This window comes from Rissa tridactyla, chromosome 14 (genome assembly GCF_028500815.1).
Source record: "Rissa tridactyla isolate bRisTri1 chromosome 14, bRisTri1.patW.cur.20221130, whole genome shotgun sequence".
In the NCBI taxonomy this organism is placed as follows: Eukaryota; Metazoa; Chordata; class Aves; order Charadriiformes; family Laridae; genus Rissa; species Rissa tridactyla.
The window spans coordinates 1045385-1067175 of record NC_071479.1 but is presented as its reverse complement, the minus strand read 5'-3'; the positions used below and the strand labels follow the sequence as shown (position 1 = coordinate 1067175).

Here is a 21791-nt window from a genome sequence, read left to right as displayed (position 1 = left end):
TTTTCAGCTTGTTACGTTCCACTGTTCACTCTGAGGGTTTTCAGGAACATCCCACACAGGCTTCAGATAAACTTCATCCAGTTTTTTTCCACCTGGCAGCAATGTGAGGTACATGAATGCAGAACGTAAGGGGATAGGAAAGAAGTGAGCATCCACTAACGTGCGTGAAGGCAACGGAGGTAGAAAATATTACGCACAAAGCTGGGTCTGGGTGTTTGTAGGGCAGTCTTTTAGCTCTTCCATTAAGCAGATTTCTTTTCGTTTAAATTTTTTTCTTTTCCTCCTTTCAATTTACTGTATGTGGTTGATGCCTAGCGTGAAGTTACAAGAGTCAGTTCTGTCAGCAGACCTATACCCTAGCGAAGTGCCAGTCTTAACTAAGGTAGAAAAATAAATAAAAAACTGTTAACTCTAAATGGGCTGACAGTTTTTTTCCAAATGTCTCCATTTCCTCATCTTAGCAGTTAGGACAAAACTGTCTTTCTGATTCCAGTGGAACATCAGCATCATAGATCAGGCATCTCTGGGTCGTGACTTTGTAGTTTTAACTTAGTTGATACAGTGGGAGGTGCTGAAATAACTCTGCTGATTTCCGTTATTTGCAGACCAACTAGGTCTCATTACAGAGTGTCCTAGCAAGATACTACATTTAGACCCAAATTCACAGCACCTGATATCATAATACGGTGTTCCATACACGTTCGGAAAATCCCAATCTATTGTAAGAAGGTCGCAATCAGAGGAAGCTGTTCCTGGTATGTGCATTGCGCAGGCCTTGATGCAGGTTACCTTCCTTCAGCCTGTAACATTTTTCTTCAAAACTTTACCCATTCTTCTGACCTGCTTTTTCCCTTCACGTTCGCACAGAATTATGCCGAACAGCCTGTCTTCTTGAAGTCTGTCATTGACTTCTTTTTTCCCCTTCTCTCTTCCCTGTCTTCTCTCTTGCTGTCAACTTGTCCTTCCCTGTTGTTTAGACTCTTCTCTTCTAGAGTGGCTTTCTCCGTGTCCCATGCCAAAGAGTTGTCATCGATTCCTTTCGGGCTTTGTAACTGTCCTGCTATATAGTGATATAATAAGCGGTATTTACAGTAGTTTGGGCAACTGTTCTGCAAAATTCTGTATCCTCATCCCATATCTACCACCACTTCCCCTCCTAACCTCCTCCAGCATGTCCCTGCATCAGCTTTGGCTTGGAGTCTTTGTGCCAGATTTTCCATCTTCCTCCTTGGGGAGAAAAGCGTCCTGGCGCTTCAGAGTTGATTTGCCCGTTAGTCTCTTAGTCAGCAACAGGGTGAGGTTAGTGGTGTTGAAAGGCGGCAGCAGATAGGAGTCATTAGCAGGAGTTAAAAAGGAAAAACGCGCAACAAATCAATAAAGATGCATATAGACCGAGTGCTCTGGGTGGGGATTTGTCTGCTGAGGCTAGCAGTACAAACACAACTGTTCTAGCGTGTGTTAATCTGTACTGGACAAAATGCTGGAACACAGACAATGGAAAATGAGCCGCTGCTGGTTTGGAAATATTAAAATGAACTAATCGTTTCTTTTATATCTCAACTTTATGGGTTTTTTGGGTGAGGAAAAACTCTGTAGTAATCTCTGTATAACAAAACACAAAGACAGAATTATTGTTAGACGCACATCTTAACAATATTGAAGTGCGAGTTCATCTTTGAAATGTAAATTGATTTTTAGATTAAAATGCCTTCATTATTGCATTTTTGTCAATAATATAATTTAGGCTTATTTCTGTTGTTATACTCTGACTGACCCTGTATATTTTCCTTGATACTGGTTTTATTCTTTAGACATTACTTATTTCACGGAAGACAATTAGACCTTTGAAAATGTAACGTTTTTACTTTTTAGCTGTCGTTTCCTTTTTATTGGATCTAAAATGTTTTCCATTAAACTCATGGCATGCTTTTAAAAGCTAGCATTAGAAGAGTCCAATTCTTCTTTCAAATTATTTTTCTCTAAGTGGGCTTATAGTGGAGAATATCAAATACATCAAAAATAATCACATTTGCTCATTGTTTTTGACAAGTTATTGAGTTGCGGTGTTAATAAAATTGAGAGTTCCTTGGCAGTGTCATGCCTACCCAAGGGAATTCTGCGAATTCATACATTTTCAGTTGCAAATGAATGTTTGTTTGTTCTGCACTCTATAGTCTAGCTCTTCCTCATAACACACGCAGTGGGTTTAGATCTGTTATTTTGGTCTGTCTATAAAATATTGAAAACTGAAATTGCATCAACTTAAGCTGTTAACTTGATGGTCTCGTGAATCCAGACACCGTCGACTCTCCTTCAGCTCGTTTTTGTCCTTCTCTTATTCTTCGCAGGTTACCTTAGGAAAAGTGTTAAAAGTGATAGTGGTGATGCGGAGCCTCTTCATTGACCGGACAATAGTGAAAGGCTACAATGAGAACGTCTATACTGAAGATGGCAAGGTAGGTTGCTACATATCCAGCAACATTAAATTTGATTTTTACCTGGTACTTAAATGACAGAGAACAGGAATCCCATCACAAGTATGCTAGAAACATAAAACTGTCAAAAGACTCTGTGGATGTTTTGCAGAATGTTCTGGTTTAAGTTTATCATGCTTTGCTTGGATTTTTCATACCTGAGTGTCTGATTTCTAAGCTCTGAAGCCCTTGAATCTCTAATTTATCACCTTAGACCCCAGTTGCCTCGTTAATAGTGTCTGCTGAGAAAACTTTTCTCAGTGTACCAGCACATCAATCGCCCAAGGTTCAGGTTTCTCTTCTCCGAGAGCCATTGGGAAATCTTGGGCTAGTGTTGTGCTCAACTTGCTAAACGCAACTGTGAGAATCATCGGTAGCTAGTCCTCAATCATTTGCTTGTCAGTAATCGTACATCTTGAACAGCAGCTATTAAAGCAAGTGTTACCTGTTTCCACAAGTGATCTGTTTTATGAAAAAGTCACCCTGTTTGAACCCTCAAATTTCGTCTGACTGCACACACTCCATATGGCTCTCTTTAGCACATCAGAAGATGTTAATGGGACCTGACGGCCTTCAGCTCAGCTTGTTTCTCTTTTCAGGGTGGAATGGTCTCTCTTAGCGAGACATCCACCAGGACTCTCCTTTGCCAGTAACAGTACTAAATACCTCCATGTTTCACATTTTCTCTCTGGAGCTTTCTCTTCTGGTTATGAAGCCTATTAAAATAAAAAGTTCATTATATCAGGATGAGTACTTGGCACCCATAGGCCATGTTATAATGAGGTGAGACTTTTTTTCCTTTTAAAAGTGATAACGGTGTTTTAGCGCACAGAAAAGCACGTTGTGTACTGACCCAGAGTTCAGCGGCTCTGAGTCTGAACCTCCGCTCCCTGGAAGAGGCCAGGAGCTGATTTGCTGAAGGAGATAGTACAGCTGTATTTCCCAGGTGAGAGACCCTCACTCGAAGGGCGGGGGATTGGCCTAAGAAGTAGTAAAATAAAAATTGCCTGATTTTGATTTGCATTATTCAAATATGCAGGTTTAAATGGCACTTTGCTGCAGAAGCAGCTGCACACTCCACTCCCTGTATATTAGCATATAAATACAGACTTACAGCACCAGCCCCTCTTTACCCCAGGTTCTGCTCAGAACTGAAATGAGAGTCTGCCTAGAGAGCACTGACAGTGCCTGATGGATTCCTGTGTCACACTTCGTTTGGGTGCGCTCATTTTCTCTGATGAATCCAGTTTCCTTTGAAGCTCCCTTGAAATATAATAATGCTATATATGCTGAAAAGCTCTAAGTAAAAGAGTTCCTTTCTGAAACTCGGCATCTGGCATTGGGCTTCTGTGTAGCTCAGGGTTAACTCTCTGGAGAGCCGTAGACCGTTCCTTTGTCATCGTCGGCTGCCGGGGGAGAGCAGGACTCACCAAGGCCAGCTTTGGGCACGGGGCACTAACCTTTGTCTGCTGTCAGCGGGGAGCAGCTCAGCTTCTCCAGAGCGTCGGTGCTAACACCTGGCTTCTTTCCTTGCTTTAAGCCAAGCTGCAGGGGAGTCTGTTTTCTACCAGTTTAGCTTTCTGTGTCCAAAACCAGGCTGTGCGACTGCTCCCACGAGGCTGCCTGAACCTGTGGCCTTTATGTGGCAGTTTGCTATTCCGTTGGGCCATCCCAGGGCTTTTGCAAACCTGAAGGTCTGTGTTTTAGGTATAAATAGGAACATTTCAATTGACTTAAGTAGAATTGGAGTTGTAGCCACTTAAATCATGAGTAAGTTTGGCTTGGAAGATTGAATAAACGCGTAGCTTGCTAGTTTTGCCAACTGGAGCACATATTGACAAACAGTGAGCTCCCTCTTTTTCACTAATTAACTACGCTGGTAATTGGAGAATAAGAATAAGATTGCGCTCTTGCAATGATTCGCTTTACTTATTGTGCCTGCTGGGAATGAGCGATTATAGTCAATTGCAAACATAGTCCTTTCCAGTTCCTTCTCTGTCACAACAGATGCTGTTGGGAAGGTACTCCAGTGAGGTTTCACCGTACTCTTCTAATTTCTCAGGTTCTAACCTGAAACCTGATAGGAGAGAAAATGCGCTAGCATTCGGAAGAGACGCAGAAGAGTATGAAAAAGGAGATCAGCGAGTATCTTCTTTATTAAATAACAAAAATACAGAGAACCCTCAGGATCACAGTAGGACGTGATCCTTTTTCTGGTGAGCGGTTTACACAGTAATCGCTGATTTGGGGATTTGCTTATATATTCCTAGGAAGCATTTGATATTTGTAAACAGCAAGAGATAGGATTAACTAGGTGGTGTCACAACAATTTGAAGTTCCTGTCTCTTCTGTAGGCCATGTTGAGTAAGGGACACTGGATAAGTCATAGCATCGTTTTGCTTCTTTCCACTTAAACAGCTGAATGAGGGTCTGTTGAGTGACGCTTCGAGCTGCACAAGGCAGAGGGTCCTTTAAGTAACAAAAGTGAAATTCAGTGGGGGGCTTTCCCCAAGTAGAGCGGGGTTTGGGGCAACAAAATATATTCAACAGTATTCAACAACAGAAGAAATGGCCATCATCAGGAGACTGAATAATCACACAGACAGTAAGTGAAAAATGGACTGTGCACAGAAGAGGCCAGTGATTTCCTTGTAGATCAGGGGAGTCATCGTTTATCTCTGAAAGTACGGCTGTTTTAGCAAATTTTGCATTACTGGGAAGACAAAGGGAAGAGATGAGTGCAGACGGAGGTGTTGATAGTCTTCTCGTCCATTAGTCGGGCAAGTCTAGAATAAAACAAACCTGGGTGTTTCTTGTCGTTGTGGAGCTGTGCAGGGTGGCGTATTAGCAGTTAAGACGGGAAAGCTGACGCTGCGTTACCCAGGTTGCTGTAGCTTCCCGTCTGCTTGTGCGCTGTAGGTTGGCAGGTACTTACAGGAAAGCTTCATGTCGTTTCTGCTGGGCTGAAGTCTAGTTAAATTGGGTACTCCCTCTTACAGATTTAAATACTTCCAAAACGAAGGTGAAAAAATAGAAGTCTTAAGCTTGCAGTGAGTAAAATAAGAGACTACATTCTGGGGTTTTATTTTCAAGCCTTGCTTATACAGACGAAGAATCATTGCATTTCTTAAGTACTCCATGCACTTCTCTCGTGAATTATTCACAAACCCTGCAGAATGTGTCTTTGCCAAGTTGCCAGCTGCATAACTTAGACATTTTTTGGTGACACTTTGCAAAAACAATAGGTGAGATCTGGCAGCCTCTGTCAGGTCGTGGGTTCTGGATGCTGCTGGCTCTGCAGTCTCTTGCTTACCGTACTAACCCATTGCGTCCACCAGATACTGATGCATTTTAATTAGCCCCGTAGTTTTAGTGATGGCACCGTGCCACCCTCGGTTTCAAACTCTGACATACTCATTGTGCACTGGAATTTAACCACGGATGGTAATTAATTACAAGTGTTGTCCTGATTCCTGAATAAATGAAGCCTTGCAGCTCACCCTTGCAGGGCAGGCTTATTGTCAGCTGAGCCGTTCGTAGCCCAAGTCTGCCAATAAAAATGAAAACTTATTGGGAATTTTTGGCATAGTAATACCTTGTTTTTCTTTGGATGCAGAGACCAAGAACTACCTTGACAGGGCGTATTTAGAGCGGGTACCTAACATCGCTGCCTAGCCAAATTCCAATTTTTGCATCCGTTAGACTTAACTAAAGAAACATAAGTGTCCCTGTTGAATTATCACGTTAAGGAACTTGGGTTATGTTAATGCTATGGCTTCATTAATTACCCCATATCAATAAGAAAAGGCAGCTTTTAGCCTCCTAGCGTAAGAGAGGAAAAGAAATAGTAGTATCAAAGGAAAGCTTCAAAGACGGGCAGAGCTGTCTCTCGGGTAATTTCTGATCCCTGCATTCTTTCCACTTCAAAGCTGGATGTGTGTGTGTTTGGGTGAAGGGGGGGTTGAATCCGATTTCTCTAATAAGTGTTGGCACCGGACCTGTTTGATATTAGATGCAGGGAACATTCTGATTTGTTATCGCCTTTGAAATCGTTCAGACGACCTTCAGAAAATGGCCTCTTGTTACTTATGCTGGGGGTGGGTGGGGAGAGCGGGGCACTGGGAAAAAAAGCCCCAGTTTAATTCACATGCAGAGGATGCCCTGAAATTGTGCTTTCAGCAGTTTTTTAGTTACAAATGTGTGTCTTGATTGAAAGTGAAAAGTTGAAGAATAATAGACCTATAACGATGCATTCTTTAATCCGCCTCTGCCTTAATCCTCAGTTTCAGGGGGAAAGGTGGGCAGTCATTTAGGATGTCTGCATGTGGTTGGGGGGGGATTGGGAGCTTTATTTTTCTTTTTCTTTTTTTTATTAACTTGGATAACATCATGTCTGTAAGACAGACATTCATTACTTTTTCAGCTTTTCAATCTTCACACCAACTAATGAGCATTCAGAACCTGTTGGACTCATCTTAATGCAGCATCTGAAGTGGACTCTTTTTTTTGAGTCTAACGAGAGAGGATCATATCCTTGGTTTGATCACTAGAGATTAGCAAAACCATATATACATTCCAATTATAGCAACTCTGCAGTCAAATAAAGCCTTAAATTACATGAAAACAGCTTTTTAAAAATACACATTAATTTTTTATTTTCAAATGTAGACTTTTCTAATATGGAAATGCGATGCTTCCTTCCCGACAGGCACAGGTCTATTCTTACACTGTAAATCAAGCTCAGGTCCAAGTCCAGGCTGAACCGCCGCCGGTGGACTCTGGAGTATAAGTGTTGTGGGTGTTCACGCAGGTTCTTGATCCCACCCTAAGAGCCAGTAAATGTAAAAAGGTTGTAGGTACGTGCCTCGGGGCGCTTCTGTCTTTGCCTAACCTGGGAAAGGCACGGAGCCATCCCCTGCCCCTTGTCTCACCGCAAGGTCAGGGTACTAAGACATGAAGCATGTGTCCTGAAGTGGTTTTTAAAGTCTTTAACGTCACCTCCTGTCCAGACTGAGGTCTAGGCACTCAAGAGTTACTTCTGTACCAGTATTTAGAAGTGGGCCACTCGAGAGTGTTACTCTTTAAAGAATGGGAACTTTTAGCGTTCTGACCTTTTTCGGCAATGGGAATTAATGATTTGGGTTCAGCATCCTTCCCCCTCTAGTGTGTTTTACTCACTTCGTATGGCTTCCTTCGTTTCATTCTCTAATTTTTATGCCTTTCAGAAGACTTGTAAATTCAACTAGAACTTACTGGCACTGCCATGAGACAGAGTTAAAATAATTAGTTGTACTTTATAGTGAAGGGGATCAGCCCCCATTGTGGGAAAGCAGCGTGTCTGACCACGTTAGCAAGCACTAGAGGAGCTACACCTGCTTCAAAAACCTACTCAAAAATATTTTCCTTTGTCTAGACTGAGATTCCTGAGGTTAATGCTGTAGGAAATACCTTTCCTGGGACAGGTTTTGTGCATATGGAATTTTTGAGTACAGTGGGATCTGTAGGAAAGAAGTGATTTGCAAGTCTGGGACTGATGGAAATTCCTCTGTTTTTTTCCTGCTGCTTTTCCTTGTCAGAGTACAAGATATTCCACAGGGCTGGGCTGAAAGAGCATTAGCATGTCAGTTTAAATTGTTTAATATGTGAGCCATTTGGTTGTTTAACAAGGACAGCCTTACCTTCTGCTGTCAGGGGTTAATAAAACTTACTTCAGTTTTGTTCCTTTAGTTTGGCTATAGTTGAGCACACATTTAAGTCGTGGATGCGTGCAGTTATTTGCAACCTTAAATCTCTTTTAGTGTGATTTTTGTCTGCAAATGTAAATGCAGTTTCCTGAGGGATGTTTTATTTAGCCCCAGAAGACCACTGCTTTGGCTTAATTCAGCTAAACGTTCTTTGTGTCGTTCGTAACTGAATCACTTACTCAGACACAAAACAAGCATAAAGCTGGTAAAAATGCCCTCCTTTTGGAAACAGACTGAAGCTGCTGAATATTTGCATAGATCAGCCACAACCCCATACAAGTGAAGATTTTGCTGTTTTTAAAGAGAACGCATTAATTCAACAGGTCTTGTATGTGTAATTTTTTTTATTGAAACTGTGGTGAACTACGTTGATTCTTCACTGCAGTGCAAAGGAAATGGGATGGCATTAATTCCCTCTCTTGGACTGCAGCAGGTAAAGGCAGTGGGTCAAAATAGTGAACTGAGAAATATGTCTCCGTAAGTCTGTTTGCCTGCTCTTTTACTCTTTTAAGTTGAACAGCTGCTTAGCTTCTTTTTCTCTGTAATCACGTGTGGTAATATGTAACTCTTTTTTTTTTTTTTTTTTCTTTTTCTCCTACTGTAGCTTGACATATGGTCGAAATCCAACTATCAGGTTTTTCAGAAGGTAAGTCTCACATAATTTCTCTTTACATAATGTGTACAGGAGATATGCGGAGTCTATTTCAAATATCTAGGCCCTTACGTAAAAGAATCCAGAATTTATTCCTTTGTCATCACAACTTGCAGATAACAAACAATAATCTGTAATAATGAAAAACTGTGAGTAGAAAAGGAGATCACTTCTGCTGTTATTTGATTTGGAGTTATTTCCCATCGTAGTTCCAGTCCATTGTTTGGAATAGGAAATTGGAGATTATACTACTATAATCTTAAAATTTCATGAGGAATCTTCAAGCACTTTTTTTTTTTTTTTTTTTTTTTTTACATCTTTTGGGGGAGGAAGGACTGGTGCAGGTTCATTTGGATTTTGCTTTGTTGTTTTCATTGGTTTTGGTTGCCCCCCTCTCCTGAGGACTTGAGTTTAGTAAATCAGTAGAACTCACTTTCCAAAATGAGTTTGGAAATTTTTTCCATGCCATTCTTTTGCCTGTGTCTGTTCCCATGATGGTGTAAGCAAAAGGAGTAACCTATAGAAATGAATGAAAGTAAGAAAAGACCGATGAGACACTGGGAGCGATAAGTAGAAAACTACTAAGAAGGTTAAAGTGTATTTTGGAAAGATGTGTATCTCACTATTTTCCAGGTAGGGAAAAGAAGATTTCTTTTTGAAGGCCTCTTGTCAAAATGCTGTACGTTGAGATTGATCCGGGTTTCAATTCTGGTTTCCTTACCTTCGAGCCACAGTTTGAGGATCTTGAGTCTCCTGCGAGGGCACCAGCTTCCTTTCATCCGCTTTTGCAGTTTGTGTAACAAATGGGGGTCAGGGACTCGAAAGGGCATAAAAGCGGAGGTCAAAAGTGTGGTATATTGGCTGTATTTGTGCATCTTCCTTCCAGGATTTCAGATGCAGTCAGAAGGGAAGACGTTTGACCTATGATATTAACCTGCTAGAGATGAAAGGACAGCTTTTGGGGAGGTTGGTTGCTCTCCCTCTCTGCCTAGCTTTAAAGCAAAATTTTGCTGCAGTTCTTTACCCCAGAGATTAGTGCATTAAATATTCTTTCTCTTTTTTTTCTTGCTCCTCAAAAATATTTAGTGTCAAGTAGGGTAATACAGCGGGAATTAAAACGGCGTATATCTTAGTAACTTGTTTATCAGCGTGCTTTAAAGTAATTTTTGCAATGGAATAAATTTAAGGTTCTGTAATTAAGTGCATCGTCTCAGTTTCCCTGTGCGTGTGTTTGGTTGTAAGCTCGTTTGGGCATAAGATTGTCCTCCTGGATGGCTTGGTTTAGAATAACTTGGAAGGGTTAAGCCACATTGCCATAATTTGTGCTAAATGATAATAAATCGTGAGGTTTTGATTGTATAATTTTAATTGTCTATTTGTTGTTTTCATGCAAGATACCAGAGTAGAGTAAAGGTATAGGTTGCTTAGAAGTTCAAGTTAAGGACTTGGGGAGCGTAAATACGTAGAGGAAACTTCCCTTCGGGTCCAGGTGATGGCCTTCAGGCCACGAGTGGAAGAGGTCAGTGAGAAAAGGCGAAATGCCCCTCTTACTGCTGCCTCTGTGGCTGTGTTATGGATAAATAAGAATTCTCTTCCTAATCCTCTAAAATGTGATGCGACCTGAATATTAAGTTCCTGTTCTCCGATTCTCTCCCTGTAAATAATACCAAATGCATTAGCATTTACCAAAAAAAGAAAAAAAAATCAGAAAGAAAAGGCTGCAGGAGAAAGGATTGCCTGTAACCAGCTGAAAAGCTGTCTGCGTTTTTTTTTATAGTAGTTTTATACATTTTGTTCCCAGCTCTGTCACTGCGTTACCTTGGGCAAGTTAACCTCTCTCTGGATCGGTTTTCCACATCCCTCAGGCTGGGGTGATCCTTGCTGACTTCACAGGAGCTATTGCTGAATTGGGTCCATGGCGCTCAGATTCTTGCATGAAAAATGTGATAAAAAAGCAGGGTGATGGGATTTTCTAATCAATACGTTCTGTGGTATTGAGCGGATAGTTAAAGAAGTTAAGGCTAGGACCCAGGTCAAGTTTTCAAAGAGATGAGAGAAAATGCTGTGGTTCAGCATAGTGAGTTTTCTCTCTGTGGTGCCGTGCTTGCTTTGGTTTTCTCTTTATTCTCTGAAGCTGCACTTGTATCCATTTATAATACCCAGGAATAGTGATTTAGCAAGAGCAAAATGAAAGAAATAGATAAAATAGTGGTAGAGAAACTATTATACTCTGTTACTGTGTAGGATCTGTACTGCAGGATCCTCAGAACAAATGTTTTCATGCCATTAAAAAATCATCAGTAAGTGTGTCAGAGCACATCTGAATGTTCCTGAAACATGTTCCTCATGGCAGTCACCAGTAATGTGATGTGGAAGTGCTGTGCTGAGAAGGAAAAATACGGATGAGTAAGTGCTCCCACCGAGGAGGCTGGGTAGCCCTTGCAGCTCTGCTGCCTTTAATGGTATGAAATCAAGCATCCCTCTGAAGGGCAGCGCTGTTTCTCTTTAAAAGCTGGACCAACTTCTCAAACTCTGTCTTCAATGATAATATAACAACATCTGGAGCTCACAGGATACCTGCCGGTGGTAGCTGCGGGCCTGTCAAATTCTCCCAGGGCTGCAGCATGACTTTGTAGGTTAAGGACCAGAGACCTCTGATCTTCAATCCAACCCTGTCAAACGAAGCTAAATTTGTCCTGACTTTTTGTTTGCAAACGTTGGCTGTGTCAGCAAGCCTTTTCTCTCTCCTTCTTATTAGGCAGGATACCCGAGTGTGTATAATTTGATGGGGGACGACTCCCAGAGGGCCCATTACTGTTAAAGTGTACAGTCATTTTCTAAGTTCCCTGGAGACTCCTTGAATCTGGTCCTGGGGTGAATAAGCTTTGTCGGCATTGAATGCACCAGCAGGGCTAGAGTCAGAGAATGGAGCTGGGAAATGAGAGAGGGAAGGCTGAAAGGGCAAAAGCGCAAGGAGCAAAGAAAAGGTTTTTCAGACTTCCATGTCGGTCTGACATTTAAACTCTGCAGGAGCGGCAACTGTTTTGATCTTAAACCTCCTTATTTTAACACCTTGCACCTCTTGATCCACTAGCACAAGAGGAGGAATAAAACCAGAAAAAAAGGAAATATTTTGGGGCTTAAGTCTTGGTGGGAAGAAGAGTGAACATAGGGGCTGCGTAATTCCAGGTCGTTGTGCAGAGTATTAAAAAAAATACGTATAGAGAGAGAATAGGGCAATATTCATAACTTTGCATTCAAAAAAGAGGCAAAAATATAGAACAGTGGAACTGCTCTGAGTGGATCAAAATGGGAGACGGTGGCAGACATCAACTCTTTCATTTGTCAAGCTGCTTAGTTAAGAGCAGCGTAGCTGGTTTAGCTGTGTAATATGATCAGTTCAACTCTTTAAGTCCTATGCATAGGCTTTAAACCCGTGTATTTCATTCTGATCTTGGGGTCCCATTCTTATTTTCACCTAAATGGCCTATCAGTTTTAGCATGCCACAGACTGGTTTTGGTTTGGTTTGATATGCTTCTACCCAAGACACGTTTTCACTTAAATTTGAGAAGCTGTTTGAGCCTCTCCAGCTGTTTGTGAGCTGCGTGATCCCAAAGTGATGCAACTCAGAGCACAATTTTCACCACTACAAGGGCGCATAAGTATTGTAATGTATGAAGATGTATTCTTGTCAATAATCGTGGAATAAAATCGCGTGCAGGATGAATGCATGCATGAGGCAAATATCGGGCTATTGATGATGTCTGTTCAAGGAGAGGAGATGGACTGTTCCAGGGTCACCCGCGTGATTGCTCCTGGGCTGAGCAGTGCTTGGCTCTGCTCAAAGACCTGCTTAGGCGAAATAAAATCTCTGTGACACAGTCCAAATAAGCAGAACAAGCAAAATAAAAACTTAAGTACTCTGTGAGCTCTGAAAACAAGTGATAAATCCTACTCTTCAGAAAGGTCTGGTAGTGCTTTACTGAACTGGGAGCGGGGAAGGATGTGTAAAGGGTCTGTGTGGAGTTCATCAGTGCTGTGTTCGTAGAGGCCCCATCTATCATCCTTCCAAGTGCCTCTCGGGCACCGGGTTCTACGCACCGGATTCCCTCCAGAGAGACTCAGACGTGGTCCTGGAGAGACTACTGAATAATGGGCATCCTTGGAAACGAACAAAGGCACTCATGCAGTTTTCCACACTGTAAAAGGTCTAAACACTAATAAAATAACTTCCTTTTTTTTTTTTCTTTTTTAGTTCTGTGATCATCCTCCACAACTCGCTGTTAAGGCCATGAACTTAGCAGGGTTTAAAAAAAAAAAAAACTAAAAAACTTTCAGGAGATTTAGAGAATCCCTTTATAGTAGATGGAGTTGTCAGTGCCACACTTGAGGGAGTAAGCCAATAAGTAAGTGGCAAGGAAAGTTATGACTCTTCAAGGAAGTTTTGCACCGACTTTTGAAAAGCATATTTACTGGCAGTGAGATGAAGTACTAGAAGAGAGAGAGCTTCTATAATTTAGTCACGCGGTGTTCGTATTTCCCTGGTTTAGTTTTTGTGTCCAGTATGGGTTCATACATCTACGGAACATGCCTAGTCTATGGTGGAGCAAAGCTATACCAGAAGTCCTTGGTTTTGTGTTTCTTATTCCAGGTAGAGGAAGCTCTTATTCCAGGTAGAGGAAGCACTTATTCAGCTTTCTCAACCTGTAAATTGTAGAATGCTTTTTTAAAATTTGAATGGCTTTTCAGCTTTGGGAATGCTATATGCCTAACAGGTGTCGCCAAGGCCCATTTTTTTGGATGTGTCCCCTTTGGAAAGCCCATTTCAGCAGACCAGTACTATCAATTGGGTAAAGAAATGCCCTAGAAATGACTGGTGTTGGTTCAGTTGAGACAAATAACAGGGATTTTATTTTCTGCTCGTTGCAGGGTGTTGATCATGAGCTATTTCTGAGTGTACCGAGGGGGCAGGCTGGGCAGTGGGGTGTGAGGGGAGTGAGGAGCCGGTGTGTCCCCTCTGCCACGGGGCAGAGCAGTGCCCGGGGCTCAGCAGGGACTTTCTCGCTGCCGGCCGGTACCCGGACAGCCCTGCGCGTTTGCTGGGGCCCCGGCGGTCACCGAGAGCGACAAGTACGTAGGATTTCATTTGCACAGAGTCGCATTGAAGATTAGGTTTAATCCAGTATCAGTCTGTTTCGTGTTCTTGAAATACGCGCTGGCCCAGAGAGGGGAGCAGAGATGCATTTAAGAAGTACATGGCTATAGTCAACTTCTATTTTTTTTTCTTCTTTTCACTTCCAAATACATCTTAGACAATATAATTAACAAGAAGGGAGGTTTTCTTGTTTGAATTGACAAGACCGTGCCCTGTGAAAGCAGAATCATTTCATACAGCCCAAGTTTGTCTAAAGGAGAAGACCGAGACCATCTCTTTGCCAGAATTTTTTTTCCGTTTAACTGCAGTCTCTCTTGCTCTGCCTCAGAGTGGGAACATGCTTAGGTAAACAATAGCTATTTTATTTAGCAAAAGTGCGGCTTCGGGAGATTGCCTTGTTGTAACTTTCTTTTTTTTCCCCCAGACAAAAATTCCAAGTGCTTTTCAATATATGAATTGTGAAATATTGAGCTTTTCTGCAAGATCGCCTGAAAATCTATTTCAAGGTCCAGAGCAACAGCTGTCCCAATCAATGTGTGCTCTTCTGAATATGTTCCTATATAAAAACAGGTAGAGAAATTAGAAAGTGACGGATAACTTTGATAGCAGTAGGTAAAGTATGGCAATAAAAGTGAAGTTAATAAAATAAAGCCCTGAAATGTACAAAATGTCACCCTAGACCCAGAATAAATTAGTTTGTGATTACAACTTGGCTGGAAGGAAAGGTGTGTCCCTTAAGTGGGCTGGCGCGTATGCCGTTTGTTTTGCTTTTGCTTTGCTTTGGTGTGAAATCGTATTGCCATTAGTAAAGCTGGGTATTGATCCCCCCCCCGCTTAATCTTGGGCAGTTTGTGCTTTCTCTCATCATCTCTGTTCTCTTGGGAGGTGGGATTAGTTCTTCCCTCGCGCCCGTGTGCTGCCCAGTTTATCATTTGCCCAGCTCTTTTCTGTTTGACATCAGGTTTGCTAGTTTGGGGAGGTCATTCCCTACTCCTCTTCCTCAGATTCCACGCCCACTTTGATCTTTTTTAGAAGCACGCTATGAGCACTTGCTTATGGTAGAAATCGCCACTTTTTGTTCAGAAAACATCGTTATGGTTCTAGCAATGCTGGGAGGGCTTTTATCTCCCTGTGGAATCTCATTAGCTTTACATTACAATAGGAACAGCATATGTGCAACTTTGCCAAAGTGGCCAGTCAATTTAAATTTGTTAATAGCCGTATTTTTTTCAGCAACTTTCTTCAGTGCCAAGAGAAAACAACTTTGTTGTTCAGGAAAAAAAAATTACAGTCTGTTAGAAGTAGAAAGACAGCAGAAGGAGAGCGGCTGCTCATAAATATCTTCAGAACTTTCTATTCTTTGACATGTCTGGTACTATCCTATAAAAGCACTATCTTAAAAGAAAAAAATTCACATAGCTAGTAGGGCTTGGATTACAGTCATTTCTGAACGCTACATGAGATGCGTTTAAAAGAAATGACTGATTGGAGTTACGCTGTGCTATTAATACGCAGCTAATCACATTATTTCTAACTTTTTTAAATGTGTTCAGTGGTAATGTACAAATGGCTTACGCAGGCTGAGGTCCGTTTGGTGAATATTTTTGCAAACTCACCAGAATGTGCACGGTCCCAAAAGTTTTCCCTTCCAAATGTCAGAATCTCACGTCCATATTCAGGTTGAACAGAGCTGCGTTCGGAGCTAGGCGTGTGCACCAACCATGGCGAGCACAATCTGCTTCTAAAATTGTAGTGTAACTTAAAACTGGATTCAGTGTAGGACAGGCTGATGTGATGTAGTGTTCTGCAGAGGAAGTCTGTACGGTGTGAATTAGAGCCCGTCTATACATGGATTTATTCAGGAATACATCTTCCACAGACTCACCTCCCTGAATAGCTTCAGGCACGAGGCGCTCGTTCTCCAGTGAAAGTTCCGGGTGTTTCAGCACAACTCACATCGCTGAATTCGACTAAATACAAATCAGGGACAAGTGGAGTTAGCTGGGAATAGCAATTGTAACTTCAGTTCGCGCTTTATCTTACTCAAAATTTACTATAGTGTATAGACAAGCCCTGGGAAATATATAGCCAAGCCCTGAGCAAAGCACTACTTCGCCGTGTTAAAACTAGAAAATACAATTTAATCACTAACTAGACAATCACGTACTTTGCTGGATGCGTTGATATAACTGATGAGGACCATTAGTAGATTCACAAGTTACAAGAACCCTCGTGGTTGTGTTGTCTGAGTTCTTTAATAGTCCAGCCTAAAGAATTTTGCCAATAATTTCTGCATTAAGGCTAGAACTTCTGAGAAGCAGCAAGCTGTTGACTGTGCTAATAATTTAGGAAGCTCTAAACGTACAGCTGACGGGCTTGAACACTGCTAGTGAATTGTATTATAGCAGTCAGAAAGTGCCCATTTCCAGAATAATTTAAAAATGGTAATGATTTAAAAAAAAATCAAGTTATTGGGTGGTTTTCCTGAGTTTTTCTTTAATTATTCTTATTATAAATACACCTTTTATATGTATTCTGTCTAGCTGTGATTCCCAGATGTGCGATATTGTTATGGCTCTGTCTGGGAAATTAAAAAGCTTTCTATCAGAAATCTTTTAGTAATGCAAGTATTTATAAACCATAATCATATTGATTAATTCCTGGTTTCAGAGGAAATGAAACTGAGAGCTCAATTCCTGTTTGTTCAGTGTAAGCAACCTGACATAGGAGTACAAGAGTTAAATATTTTAAGTTTTCCATTAAGAAATGGAGAGGAACACACTATTTTTTTCTGTTAAAATGCATTTTCAGATCGAGGTATTTTATCCCGGTGTTTTGGGTTTTTTAATAAAACAGACCAAAGCTTTGGGTTTTTTGGAAGTCATAATCTCTATTCTAATAACGTAGTCTTCCAGAAGGATTTAATTTAGCTCCATGATTGACAATGTTTTTTCTTTTGTTGAGCAAATCAGCAGAGGTTAAGAGAATATATCGCCTATAAACAATGACCAAAGCAGAAAATGGGAACCAAGAAAGAGAAAACCAAAGTGCTTTCCTCTGACGTGATTTGTTTAGTGACTTTGCTTGTTCGTGATTTCACAGAATACGCGAGATTTCAATCACAGAAGCATAGATTCTGCACTTATGCTGTAGACATTTGAAAGTTAGGCAAATAATTTGCAATGGATGCTTTTATTTTATATGGTACAGAAGATTTATTTTTTTCCCTTTCCATGGCTGGGTTGGTAGTCAGAAGTGGGAAGCAAAGTGCTTCAGGGTTGTTCCAGGTGGCACAGAGCTGGATGCCTGCCTCATCACTTGGCTCACGCTAGCCCCCGGTTTAGGTTCTTTTACCAACCCTGTTAGCTTTTGTCATGTTATGAACTTCCAGAGGTGCATTTGATTTCACTGTATGCATACAAAGCTATTTATCATGATCGCTTCAGCTGACTCTTGTATGGAGTGGGTAGAGGGAACAGCAGCTAGCTGGCAAAAGCTACCCAAAATTACTTCGAGAATGTCTTCGCACTCATGTAGTCCTTGGTTTGTGACTTCCCCATGGAATTTATACTGTTTTCCTACAGATTAACACTGCTTTGTCTGAAGTACAGCATGAATAAAGGTCTATTCTCCTTTGTCTGTACAGGTGACAGATCACGCGACCACTGCTCTGTTGCACTACCAGCTGCCTCAAATGCCAGATGTGGTGGTCAGATCTTTCATGGTAAGTCTACTGCAAAATACCTTTTTCCAGATAGACTTCAGCGTGCTTACGCTGCTTTGCGCTAGGCAGATCTGATGCAGTTGTAATTTCCCCTGTTTAAACAAGCTAGACAGTAGAGACTGGCGGTAGTTCTTTGTATCTCATCCCTGGAAGGGTATGGGAAGTGGTGTGTGTTACTTGGAGAATTAGGAGAGGCAGGAACCTGATGGGGAAGAGTCCGTTTTGCTGTATCCGCTCTCGGCCCAGGCTTTGTTCCGAAGCAATGGCGTGTACTTGCCCAGCACAATGGCAGGTGGTTTTGAGAATCGAGGAGATGCTTACCAAAGTACTCAGCTGTTTTCTTACTGAATTAAATTAATCACATACTACTCTACCTCCAGACGCAGATTTAAGTTTATCACTTTTAATTCTGTTCGTATTTAGAATTGTAGTTGTGAAATAAACATGTATATATAAGCAGCCTTGTTAATCAGAGGGTGAGAAGAAGGGTTTATGCTTCAGAATTCCTTTTACCAAGATGAATTTTGGCAGTGGAGACTTGCTGTTCTCTCCGCTGCCTTCTCCCAAAGGAGGCTTTTGGGGCAGGTTTTCTCTGCGATTCGGACTTTTTCCTTCATTTACTTCCGTTACGTTACCCCTTCAGCTGGGGCAATTTAACTGAGACTTTTGAAAACGGACATCTGCTTTTGCCATTCATAATCTTTGGGTTTGTACAGTATCACTGGTTCTGTAATTTCCACTGTGTAATTTCAGAACAGTCAGGCTCCTTTACCTGCTGTGCTGGTTTGTTTATTTAATAAAAAGGCCACTAAGATGAAAGATTTGCGAAGGTCTTTTCTCCTGGAGTGCATCTTAAAATAATAGGTTTTGAAAGGCGAAAGCAACTCTTACGGGTCAAATCCATGTTCAACATGTTTCTGAAAATTAATGTTTAATAGAATGGGTAGCACGTTTGTTTAAGCCCCAAACCTGCCTTATTGATTTGATAAAACACTACTAAAAGTTTTAACAAAGCAAAACCAGAAGTACACCAGAAGTGTCAATACGTTGGTCCTTTCACACGTCAGTTGGGCAATCCACATGACAGGATGTAGTGAAGCCCTAATTTTCTGATGGGAATGAAGAACACTTTTTTTTTTTTCTTTCAACAGATGTCTCAAGTGCACAATTTAACTTCATTTACCTATTTTTGTGTTATGGTTCAGAAAATTCGATTTCTCTGTAGTGCAAGCAAAGCCCATCCAAGCTGAAGTAAATAACAGCAATTTACTTGTAGTGTTCTGTTGCCCTTGTCCACATACTTACTGCTAAACCCAGAGAAGATCTAGTTCTTCTGGAGGAGAGTTATTGACGGCCAAAGGTTCGGTTGCTATAGAGAAGGCTCTGATGAAGATGGAAGGATTTGTTTCAATAAACTCAGCTGACCTCTTCTTCAGAGAACAATTTTCTCTTATCGATGTAATTCAATAGGACTTTAAATGACAAGATTCGTGTGCATCCTTCGCAGTATAAATCTGCTGGTCTAGGTGGTTTTTAGTTGTGTATCTCCTCGAGTTGGGGGAATTGAGTTATGCAATGTCCATTGCAGTGCATGACGATGGGAACGATCCGCTTCGGAGGCAGGAACTTCACATGGGAACACCTGAACCTACTCTGTGTTGCTCAGCGCTAGCCTTTTGTATACGTATATGTTTATCAGTGTAATCAGATTTAAAATGGTACAGTATTTTTATGACCAATGAGTATTGATCTTAAAATCTCATTAGAGAGGAAGTTAGTTAGCTTGCCGTGAAAGTCCTTGTATCTTCAGCTGTGAAGATTTCAGACCGTTGAGGAATGATTGCAGCAGGGCTGTGATAGATGATCATAGGAAGAGACAAACCAATATTCGGTTGGAGAAGGTACCCATCAAGAACAATTACATTCCAGTAAAAATATGAGGAGCGTTACAATATTTGCCTTCCATCAGGATTCTCTAGCTGCGAATACCTCCTGCTCAGAGTGCATGAATTTCTATTAACAAATTTGCTTGAGTGACTAAAAAAGCAAAAGATGATGAATAAAGTGGGAATTCAGCTATACAGTGACCTTGCAATCTTCTACATGTTTCTGTTTATAAAATCACTGCACACCTCACTGGGGCCTCGCCAAAGTACAGTCTCTGTCCTTGCTATCGGTTGGACAAGAATGATGACAAAGGGGAACGTCCATATCCAGTTTTCTTAATTTCTCTCCCTTTTCCTTTTAGACCTGGTTACGAAGTTACATAAAGCTGTTCCAGGCTCCGTGCCAGCGCTGCGGAAAGTTTCTGCAGGATGGCCTGCCACCCACATGGAGGGATTTCCGAACACTTGAAGCTTTTCATGACACTTGCAGGCAATAGTAGCCCAGCTGTTGATAACCCAAGGAGTGAACACTCTGGGGCTCGGGTGGGAGCCGAGGGTTTAATGGGTGGTTCCATTTCTGAACCTTCCGTCCTGTGCTAAGTAGGGAGCTTGCACTGATGCGTTTGGCTGTTGAAAAGCCATCAGTCTGCAGGGAACACATGAGCCTGCTGCACTCTGAAGAACATGGTAAGAAGCTGCGTGTGATCACTGTGCTTCTAGACTGAAATGGTATGTCTGGGGAGATCTGACAGTAATAATCATTATTCTAAATGGTAATGAAAATACCAGTGTACAGTTTGTGTTTTGTGACAGAATTTGCAATGTTGAAGACTTTTATAAGCTTGAAATAAATTTTGTATTCCAGAATTTGTGCTATTTATTTAATTATTTGATCAACAAAACCCTTGGTTTTGGTGTGGATTTTTCAACGCTGCTCTTTTCTTTAGAAAAACTGGAAACATTTAAACATGCATGCTGCTGTGATGGGGGGAGGTTGTTGTTGCAAGGCTGCTTATCTGAGTGCTGGTCTTTTTCTGGAAGAGATTATGGCGTTGATTAAACATGGAATTTCAAAGGCATGTGGCAACTTGGAAGATGCAATGTACTTTCTAAGGCGGGGGGAAACAGATGTTTCCCTTTACTAAAATTGTAGTGAAAAATGTTAGCAAAATCTGCATGTATTAAGTGGTTAGAAAACGTGTGATGAGCAGTGACAGTGTGTATAATTCGTCATGTTTTGGAACTGAAATTAGTAAAATAATTCAGCCCTCAAGCACAGCTTCTGCAGCGCAGACACATACAGCATGTTTCCTAAACGATTTAAAATTTACGTGCAACACTCCAGTGAAGAGTAAGATCCCCCACGGGAATCGTTGCCCGTGCAGTGGGGGGGAGTGGTGAGCTCCTACGAGCCCCCAGCCACTTCTTCCTTCCCCCCAAGGCCAGGAAGGTCCCTGGTCCTGCCCCAGCTGAATGCTCGCTGGCCTGGGGTTAAGTGTCTTCTCTGGTGTTTTCTTGAGGACTGTGGGTTTTATCTGTCATCTCCTGGTAGCCAATTTGATTAATTCAACTGTCATCCCCGCTAGCGCACCCTCGTTTCCTTCACAAGCCACGCAGGCTTCGGTAATAAGCTTGGGAGGTGGCAAGGGGAGGTCTGGAGAAGCTTTGTCACTCGGTTAATTTTCAAATAAATCAACATTACGGTATTGTGCTACAGATTAATTTTTGAGGTTCCTTCTGCCTGTGTGAAAAGCTTCGGTTGCAAAAAGACATCCCTCTCAGAGGCTTTGCTGGTGGCGAGGGTTGGTTTGGTTTTCAGCAAGGAGCATTGAGTGAAGTTAATCACACTTAATAAAAAGAAGGGGGCGGGGGGACCTCAAAAACAGGGCAGGAAGGGGAGGGACCCCTTTTTTTTCTTGCAGATGATTGAAATAAGGCGTTCAGAGATTTTTCAAAGCACTTGTTTAATTTAATTTGAACCTACAGCATTTATGAAACACCCCGTTTCATAGCTGTGGAAACTGAAAAATGAAGAAACTTGAGTGTCGCCCTGTACTTGCTGAATTAACTGTGTTTGCTGGTAACATAAAAGACTGAGCTCCCAAAGGCAGCAGCTCCTCCTGCCAGGACGACGTGTGATGTGGGAATTTCAGCT

The 21791-nt window shown here is 41.6% G+C and overlaps 1 protein-coding gene across 2 annotated transcripts in view; it reads left to right on the top strand.

Annotated features, from left to right (window-relative positions):
• MED27 (mediator complex subunit 27) overlaps window positions 1–20503 on the top strand; it is a 94935-nt gene extending 74432 nt beyond the window's left edge. For both annotated transcript variants that reach the window (XM_054220292.1, XM_054220291.1), the window contains 4 exons: window positions 2349–2456; window positions 8823–8864; window positions 17673–17750; window positions 19999–20503. In XM_054220292.1, coding sequence (XP_054076267.1) covers window positions 2349–2456; window positions 8823–8864; window positions 17673–17750; window positions 19999–20133 — 363 coding nt within the window. In that variant the 3' untranslated portion in view covers window positions 20134–20503. The remainder of the gene's footprint in view (window positions 1–2348; window positions 2457–8822; window positions 8865–17672; window positions 17751–19998) is intronic.
• The last annotated feature ends 1288 nt before the right edge of the window (window positions 20504–21791 follow it).